Here is a 9,049-nt window from a genome sequence, read left to right on the forward strand (position 1 = left end):
CCGAAATCCGGTCACCAGTCCGGAGTTCGCGGCCGGCCACCGGTCATCGGAGTCCGGCAAGGTCTCCGATGACTTCTCTCTCTAAGTGACAAAGGAGAGGGCAAAAATGTCCTTAAAATAAATCAAAATGAATAAAAAAATAATTAATTGGGTATTAGGGAAATGATCTCTTAGAGTGTTTGGGTAAATGAGCAATCTCTTAGAGTGTTTGGATAAGTGGGCAATTTTTATCCTAAAATTGTGTAAATGGTCATTATCCCTAAATTACATAACTGCTTGCTATCTAAACTTAAAATTTGTTTCTGAAATAAGTGATCAAGAAAGATTGCCTTAGTACTAGTTGCTTTGTCCCAATGCGTTTACCAACCTACTCGGATAAAGAAATCGAGCTAAAATAAGTGTAGTACATATTAGAAGCAAACATATATATGAAAGGACAATGACATATTTGCCCTGTTTCCTGATATACAAATCCCTAGCAGCTAGGAGAAGAGAAGATTTTCAGTGTCATGATGGTTGAAAATTAACTAACATGAACCGTAAGATACGTGTCTGACAGGAGTGACAGCCTCTTTAACTCTCGGGCCACTTCTTCCATTGTTGGTCTTTCTGCACTACTCAACTTGAGGCATTGCTTTGCGAGTTCTGCGACTGTTCTGACTTGTTCTTTGTTTTCTTCCTTAACTTGTGGAGCAAGAATCTGAAACAGGCCATTTTGTTGATCCATGGACAAAAGGAAATGACAAGTTATGATTCGTTGATTTTTTGGTCTATTAAAGGATATGGGCTTCTCTCCAGTTAAAATTTCTACCAAAACGACTCCAAAGCTGTAGACATCACTCTTATCTGTCAATTGGCCTGTAACGAAATACTCTGGGTCCAGATAACCGAGTGTCCTCTGCACCAATGTACTTATCTGGGACTCATTGCTAGGGACTAAACTTGGAGGTCCAAAACCAGCAACTTTGACCAAGCAATCAGTTAGTAAAATGTTGGAAGATTTGACATTTCCATGAATGATTGATGAAGAATGCAAATAAGCAAGACCTGCTGCAGATTCTGATGCTATCTCCATAAGGATATCCCAATGTGGCATTGCAACTTTCCCATTTTTCCAATCATGAATGTAATCGAAAAGGGTCCTGTTAGAGGTGAATTCATAAACCAAAATGGGAGCTTCAGTCTCTAAACAGCAGCCCAAGAACTTGATCACATTTTGATGGTTGATATGGGCAAGAGTGATAATCTCATTTATAAAACACTCGATTTGGCCCTCCTCCACTAGTACCTTTTCTTTTGCAAAACTGATCTCCATCACACTACACCAAAAAATGAAACAGACGACGGGTTTTTTTCGTTGTGTGATTTGGAGGCTCACCGTTGTGTATCAGAGCGTTGTCTGATTAAATTTTGCACAAGGGTGGTGCACCGTTGTATGATATAAAAACACACGACATATTTTTGTTATCAGCGTTGTGTTATCTCTCGACAGATGCCAAGCACAGCTGCCGCGCAGCATGACGTGCATCTTTCATACAACAGAACTTGTTTCCAAGGTGTTGTTGGAAACCCTTGTCAGACAATATTTTTGTCATTTCACCGTCGTCTGATATACCATCACACTTCAGTTGTACACTATGGTTGTTGTGTGAATTGGTCTTGAACAACATAATTCAGTTCTTATCGTTGTGTGATTGTAAAATCAGAAGACATAGTTTTTTTACAACCATTGTGTGATATGTAAAGAGTGCATTGAGTGAATGACCCAATTTTTGTATTCAGACAACGTTGGATTGCCACACTATAAAACTGTTGTACAATCATTTTCATTTGCTATATTTTGTGCATATATAGCTCCATTTTACCTAATGAACATTGATCAATTGGAAAGAAAACACATTCCAAATGCTCAAATGAGTAATCAAACCCATTTCATATATCTCTTAATGTTAAAAGCATTTCCCAAAAGCTTATACAACTACGTAAAACATGCCACATATAGAGTTTGTGCAGGAACTTGGTTTCAATAGCCAACATATTGATACAAACTCTTGTCTTCCCACTATTCCAGGAACTTAGTCTGTGCAGCCATGGTGTCAAGCCTTTAAAGTTGAAGCGAGTGGTTTGCAATTTTTGTCCAAATGTCCAACCAAAGACACCTCAGCCAAAAAAGCCAGTCCAGAACCTATATACAAACAAATAAGCTTCAGAAAGTTGAAATTCCTTTCTATCCATCAGAACACAACCTTCTGCATGCCATCCAAAAGTGCATATATCCAATTGTTATGCTTATGATTTAAATATTGAAAGTTGCAAGTTAAGTTGTCCAAATAGAAGTCATATACATCTCTGAGCTGTATATTAGTCATTTGCTACACTCTTAATATGATTTGATTGATACATGCTAATATATACCAACCAATGTTACTTACAAACTTCGAATCGATATAGTGATAATTTATGTATGAAACAAAAGTGAAATGCATGAGTACTTTAAAAACAATTAGCCAAAGTCACCACTAGTAATATAAATGTACATACAAGCAAATGCTTTTCTTAAAAATCATATAGAGCTATCACTGAAACTCCTGACTTTAAAAAATATGAAAAGTAGAATCATAAAATCTGACCTTGTTGAAGAGGATCCCCAAGAAAGCATTTTCAGCATTGAATTATTTCAAGGCTGCTCAAGAATGGGATAGGGACCTAAAAAAGCCAAATAGCATTCTTTTAAGGCTGTGTTGGTTCCCAATCAAATCAATGATCATGTATACTATACAGAACAAAAACAAATTGATCCAGAGAAAGAAACATAGAGGTTACCAGTTCTTAACAACTTTCTGTGTTCCAGAATTGCAAATGACAGCTACATCTAAATAGTTGAACCAAACTAGAGAAAAGCGAGGAGAATGCGACCATCATCTGCAATCCAGAATTTACTTCAATAGTTGAACCAAACATAGAGAAACCAAAAAAGGTGGGAAATAGACCTGCTTGAGTTCCAGAAAAGTCAATCCAATAATTAAAAAAAACCCAGCACAATATACACCCAGATAAAATGAAGAACTACCATTGTATTTCACAAGCAATAATCGCCACTTACCTAAAATAAAAACTGAAAAAAAATTAAGAACCCATTGTCTCAACTTTGCCATAAGCCATTGCACCAACCTGAAAATGCAGTGTTATAATAGAATTTCATTTTTACCATATTATATATAAAGATAACGCCAAGTTAGTACAAACCATACCACAAAAACAAGGTCCATATTGTTTTCAGCAGCAGCAACATATTTTTGAATGCTAAATAATTTCTCTGAACTGTACGAGAGTCCTGAAATGCAAAAATACATCATGACATTCATAATGGATGTGACATGAATGCTTCCAGAGTACAATATACTCACCTACTTTCCGGGAGTTAATAGGTAAATATTGTGTCACAGGGTTCTTGATCATACGCATAAGTTTCTCAGGCTTACCAACAACAGATATACTCAGTTTCCGTAGCAGCTGCACTGCAAGGTGAATGGCAGGATTAAACAAACCACTAAAACAGGTTTTCAAGAAAAAGCAAAGAACATGTTAGAAGTCAGTTAAACTATGCCATCGCCACATGGATGGTGGTCAATGTTGGCTGCTCATTACAGGCATTTACATTCAACATGCTTTTCTTGTTTTACCATTGTGAGCTAAGAACATATTTGCATAGCATCAAAAATAAGATAAAAGATGATGATATTCCTCCTCACATTTTATCAGAACAGAAACAATTTATAAAGCACAATGTAAGACAAGGAAATAAGATGGACTTACACATGACACCTTGGGATACGAACATATGGTTTAATCTCAATAAGTTTACCATCCTCGGTCTTCATATACACACATCGCAACTTCCCAGCTTTATTAATCGGGCTATCTAAAACCATGAGGGGAGCCTGCAGATCACAAAATACCATTATAACATAAGAACCAAAGAAACTGTAAGCAATATTATACCTATTGAATTTCAGTAGCTGTTTTATAATCTTCTTGATTCTAATTTGTTCTATCTCTCATAGTCCACCTCAAATTAACCACTGCATAAATTAATCATCATAGTACTGTGGAAATTAACTTTTTGCTCATTCACCAGGAATACAATGCAAGGACCACTGACCTTTGTGAAACTCCACCGGAGAAAGAACATCATATCATGACCATACCCGGATGAGCATAAACTCCACCTGGAGGATACATAGCCCTGGTTTTCCAGGAGGATACATAGCCCTGGTTTTCCAGTAAGAACACAATAACCCTCCCGCAGCTCGGCCTAGAACTGAGTTTCAGTTTGCAAGAAGCTAGAACCCATATTTTAATCTCAACTGCTTTGTCTGTTTATGTCTTTAAACTTCGACAGGCTCAGATTAAAATTGCAACAACGAATAATAATTAGTTCCGACCAATACCAACTCCCTCCAGACTCTAGAGTAAATCAGAAAAGAAAAACCCAGAAAGTGAGAAAACTCCCAAAAATCTCCCCCCACAAAACCATCGCCCCATACCACCATCTCAATTCTCAACCATCCAGATCGAATCTGAGAGAGGAACAGATCGAATTTTTGAATGAGAGAGAGAATGACTTACAAGGAGAACTCAACGTCCACCGTCAAGGAGATTGAGTGACGCCGCCCATCGTGCCGCTGCCATCGACTGTCGGGGAGATTGAGTGTCTGAGAGAGAGAGGTTTTCAGTTTCTAGGTTTTCCTCGAACCAAAACGATTTGAAGAGAGTTTGGATTGATCTTGGGGGCCAGATTTGGTTTCGAGGGGGCCAGATTTGGTTTCGACGAGGAAGAGATGGCAGACGAGAGACAGAGGGGGGGGGGGGGGACGGGGTCAGTGTGAAACTTCTCAGTTCTTTAACTTTTGGCCCAAATTTGTGTGGGAAAGAGGGAGCGGGAGGGAGGGAGTCTGAGGAGTTTTGACTTCTGGCCAAAATTTGAGTTTGGCCAAAACAAAAAAGGCTAATGTTGCCCTGTTTTTTTTTTTTTTCTTTTTCTCGTCCTCTTAAGGTATTTAGGACACTTCAATAAAAACGTGTCCTTGTAAGGAGTCCTCATAGCTAATATTGAAATTGCTTTTTGAAGTGAATAAGTTACTTTTTGAAATTACTTCATCATGAATCTCCTTGTCTAGATTCGTCTTCAGGGAATTTCTACCCTCACTTGGATTCCACTCCTCACTCGGATTTCCTTCGAAGGGAATACTCTTTACCCAAATTTGCTTTGAGGAGATTTTTCCTCACCTATATTCGTTTTGAGGAGATCTCTCCTTACACAGATTTGCATTTAGAGAATTAATTCTCACACGGCATCACCTTAAAGGTATTTCGCCTCACCTGGATTCTCCTTGAGGGGATTTCTCCTCACACGGATTTCCCTTGAGGAGATCTCTCTTCACACATATTTATATCTAGCCAAGTTAGTACAAACCATACCATCTTCCACCGCCCGTTCTCGTCTTTTCGGGAGCCTCAATAATCAGCTCGTTTTCTGGCAACTCGCCCAAATCTTGCCATCGGAGGATGACCGGCGGCGCTGCTTGTTCTTCATCAAGTTCCTGGCCCATGGCTGTGTGGTGTACATCCGGCTAATTGTGGAGACGAGAGTTAGGTCAATGAAATTTGGGTTTCAGATTGAGGGTTCGACCTATAGAGATTTGGTTGATTTCGGGAATCTGAGATTGGGGTTTCCCTATTTGGGATTTCAGAATGAAAGAGAGAGGAAGACTATGATTTCTGGGTAAAGAAGAGAGTTGGATGAAGAAGAGAGCGAGAGAAGACTGAGAGTGAGACAGGGAGAGGAGCGATCTGAAGAGAGAGAGAGAGAGAGTAGAACGTGAGAGTTAAGCGATGAAGAGGACAGAGATTTCGCGAGAGAGATGAGGAGCTGTGAGTGTTGGGCGTCTTGAGAGAAGAGATCGAGAGGTTATGAAAAACAGCGGCACCAACTTTGTTTAAACGTGCCCTCAGTTGTCTAAGGCATTAAGCAATAGCTTTGTTTTTTTTTTTTTTTTTTTAGTTACTCAGACAACGTATAGATACATTTACGTTGTCTGAATTGCTACATAGCTGAGGGAACAAAAGATGAAAATTTCCCGCTTGTGCAATCAAAATGCTAATTTTGGCGCTTAGGCTAGGCATTTCTCATTCACACAACAGAAATAGTTCATTATGTTGTAGGAAGTTGCAGGCATGACAAACCATTGAAGCCAAATGTGCTTGTTTTGGGGGGGAATGAATGTCATTTTGGAGACTTCTCCAAATTCTGCCACTTACTTGCACAACGGCACATTAAAAACCATTGTATGATGATTTGCAAGTATACTCCTACAACACAAATAACTAAACTGTTGTACAATTTAGTGGCATCTAGGATATAATTTGGAGCCAAATTTGAGTCCATCTAGGAGGGAAATCTGCCGCAATTTTTTTTTTTATTCACACAACAGATTATTCTTGTAACCGTTGTGCAATGACCTCCTAGATAAAAACTTCAGAATTTTAACCACCTTATACAACGTAAGTTTAGTAAACGTGTTGTCTGATTCACTTTCCTTCATCACACAACAAATTTTTTTTTTTTCGTTGTACCAAAAGTGTTGTGTGTTAAGGTTATTGGTGTAGTGTCACAAGCTCCTCGGCTGTGAAAATTTTTGTGCATCCTGCTCCAGGTCCATGAGAATTAGCAATATGCTGCTCTAACAATAACCCTCCATTTTTTTTGAACAACTTGAATTTAAGATGAATGAAGATGTTTTTCTTCACGCTAGAATAAATACCCAAGAGCACGTACAAAAGCAGAGAAAGAGAGGAGTAACAACCTGCAAGGTAAATTGCTTTGAGTTATATCTATATATGCAAGTGTATTCTATATATACACCTTAATTTGCTAAGAAGTGGTATATTTAGCAAAGTAACTAATAGGAACTAGGGTAGAGAAATATATACCTAAAATGAAAGGGACTTGCAAATACATAGGGGGAGCCAAAAAAAACGACGGACCATGATTTCCTGATCTTTTCGGTATAGATCGTATAATTCCATACCGATATGAACAAGCATCGAAGGTCCAAGGAAGTGGACAAACACCATAGTAACAGTACTCGGGTACTTCCTTCCACTCCTGTTCCTCGATAGCTTAAGGAGATAAAATTTGTCAACAGAGTTTATATATGCATACAGCTGAGCAATACAGACTTCTATAATCTACTGATTCTATGTAAAATAAAATCTGCAGTTTCGGCTGATTATCAATGATCAGATATATAAGTAGACTTGCAAAAGCCTAGATATATACTAGCAGCTGGCAATCCATTGTAAATCAATGACAAAAGTGGAAAATATGATCTCATAATAGGAAAGAATGAAATGATATATAGCGACTGACCTTGGCATACATCAGTGGGATGAAGTGTCTTTGTTTCATAGTTATAGGCATATGCATATAACCCAGAGCCATAGCCATATTCATTGCCATAAGCATCCCCTTGGATGCTGCACCAATACCCTAAACCGGCTAAACCCAAAGCTTTCTCAAAACAGACGTTAATATTAGTAGCATTGTTATTGCTTTGCCTAAAGTCAACCCCGTCGCTTAGATAAAATTCTTTTGCTCTTTTTATGTCAAATGGGAAGGGAATTCTGAGGCTGGAGTTGGCTGATAATGCATTCGCTGTGAACAAAAACAATATGGAAGCAGCTAAGCTAAACCAACAATAGATCATGTTGTGCAAGAAATATATGACCTCCTATCACAATTATGCTTTTCGTTTTATCGATCTCTCTCAGCAATGAACTACAGTAGTTATGGCTGGTTTGTATATAACGTACTAATCTGGTCAAATATTGTGTACGGAAATAGTGTTGTTCCTTCCCATTTTCTTCCTTTCACGTGAAGATAGTTGAACTAGAGCCTCTTATTTAATTTAAGGTCACCCCTACGGCTCTACTAATCTGGTCAAATATTGTGTACGGAAATAGTGTTGTTCCTTCCCATTTTCTTCCTTTCATGTGAAACTATCGCCTCTTATTTAATTTAAGGTCACCTCTGGGTTTTTTTATAATTTCTGGAACAATTCCTCTTGTCACGTTATATCAAAGTCTCTGTTTCCTTCATCTCTTATCTTAATTCATATATATAGCTTCTTTGGCACGGAACTCATATTTAATTAATGAGTTAAATACTGTTTACTCCTTATATTTATAGGGTTTCATCGTTTCAGTCCCTGACGTTCGAATTTCACCTAAAAACTCCTCGAACTCTCAATTTCCTCCCAATTAGTCCCTGCCGTCAAGTTCCGTCTAAATTGTCCGCTAAAATGCTGACGTGGCATCCATTTCAGGTCAAAATGTCTATTTTACCCTCATCACTGATTTTATTTTTTATTTTTTAATTTCTTTGTCTCTTTTTTTTCCTTTTTGTCTTTTTACCCCTTCTTCTTCCACCATGTCGAGATGGAAATGCAGCAGCTGCTAAGCATGGGCTTCCCCACCGACCTCGCCGCCAAAGCCCTCGCCGCCAGCGGCGGCAACTCTGCTCTCAAAGCCACCGATTGGATTCTCAACCGCAATTCCTCCACAACCACCCCACTCCCACCGCCACCTCTCAACCCAATCTCGATTGCTTCTTCCTCTCCCAATCCACAAATTCAGAATCCCAAGACAAACAAGAACCAGAAGAACAACAGTCCACCCCAACCTCCCAACTCCCCAAGCGCCACAAACTTCTCGTCCCGGAAACCCCGCCGCCCACTACCTCCGATAAAAACTCAACCGCCGCGGCCAGCCCTTGTCGGAGCGCATGCGGCCCAGGACCCACAACGACGTCGTTGGCCAAGACTTTCTCTTGCTCCTCTCTGATCTATTCTCTCTCTACTTCGACCTCATTACTCTTTGATTCGACCTCTTCAAGCTCAACACCAAAACCAACAACATCCATATCGCAGTACTCGACCCACTTTCTTAACCAAATCCCACAACCCAGATTCTGTACTACATGTTTGGC

At 39.1% G+C, this 9,049-nt stretch overlaps 2 protein-coding genes and 1 long non-coding RNA gene across 11 annotated transcripts; all 3 read right to left on the reverse strand.

The window, feature by feature from the left end:
• Positions 1–358: 358 nt before the first annotated feature.
• Positions 359–1,315, reverse strand: LOC133737389 (putative wall-associated receptor kinase-like 16). Its single transcript, XM_062164955.1, has one exon. It carries the CDS (start codon positions 1,313–1,315, stop codon positions 524–526), a length of 792 nt encoding a protein of 263 aa, XP_062020939.1. The 3' UTR covers positions 359–523.
• Positions 1,316–1,906: 591 nt separating this feature from the next.
• On the reverse strand, positions 1,907–4,966 carry LOC133737398 (uncharacterized). 9 transcript variants are annotated; one of them, XR_009859839.1, is made up of 9 exons: positions 4,630–4,966; positions 4,163–4,467; positions 3,817–3,941; positions 3,408–3,518; positions 3,252–3,334; positions 3,104–3,171; positions 2,824–2,990; positions 2,631–2,706; positions 1,907–2,185 (listed from the first exon to the last, which is right to left on the reverse strand). It is a non-coding gene; the product is annotated as an uncharacterized LOC133737398 (long non-coding RNA). The 9 variants fall into 9 exon arrangements; XR_009859841.1 differs by having other exon boundaries at positions 4,163–4,393; positions 4,630–4,951; XR_009859843.1 differs by having other exon boundaries at positions 3,408–3,513; positions 4,163–4,929.
• Positions 4,967–6,657: 1,691 nt separating this feature from the next.
• LOC133727998 (uncharacterized) lies at positions 6,658–7,819 on the reverse strand. Its single transcript, XM_062155421.1, has 3 exons — positions 7,433–7,819; positions 6,994–7,182; positions 6,658–6,866 (listed from the first exon to the last, which is right to left on the reverse strand). The coding sequence occupies exons 1-3, from the start codon at positions 7,767–7,769 to the stop codon at positions 6,658–6,660; spliced, it is 735 nt and encodes a 244-aa protein (XP_062011405.1). The 5' UTR covers positions 7,770–7,819.
• Between the last annotated feature and the right edge of the window lie 1,230 nt (positions 7,820–9,049).

The sequence above is a fragment of the Rosa rugosa genome, chromosome 1 (assembly GCF_958449725.1).
Source record: "Rosa rugosa chromosome 1, drRosRugo1.1, whole genome shotgun sequence".
NCBI lineage: Eukaryota > Viridiplantae > Streptophyta > Magnoliopsida > Rosales > Rosaceae > Rosa > Rosa rugosa.

Coding starts and splice junctions, on each gene's coding strand:
- LOC133737389 (XM_062164955.1), bottom strand. CDS start 1,315: ATGGAGATCAGTTTTGCAAAAGAAAAGGTACTAGTGGAGGAGGGCCAA.
- LOC133727998 (XM_062155421.1), bottom strand. CDS start 7,769: ATGATCTATTGTTGGTTTAGCTTAGCTGCTTCCATATTGTTTTTGTTC. Junction 7,183..7,432: donor TCCCACTGATGTATGCCAAG/GTCAGTCGCTAT, acceptor TATCTCCTTAAG/CTATCGAGGAACAGGAGTGG. Junction 6,867..6,993: donor GCAAGTCCCTTTCATTTTAG/GTATATATTTCT, acceptor TTTACCTTGCAG/GTTGTTACTCCTCTCTTTCT.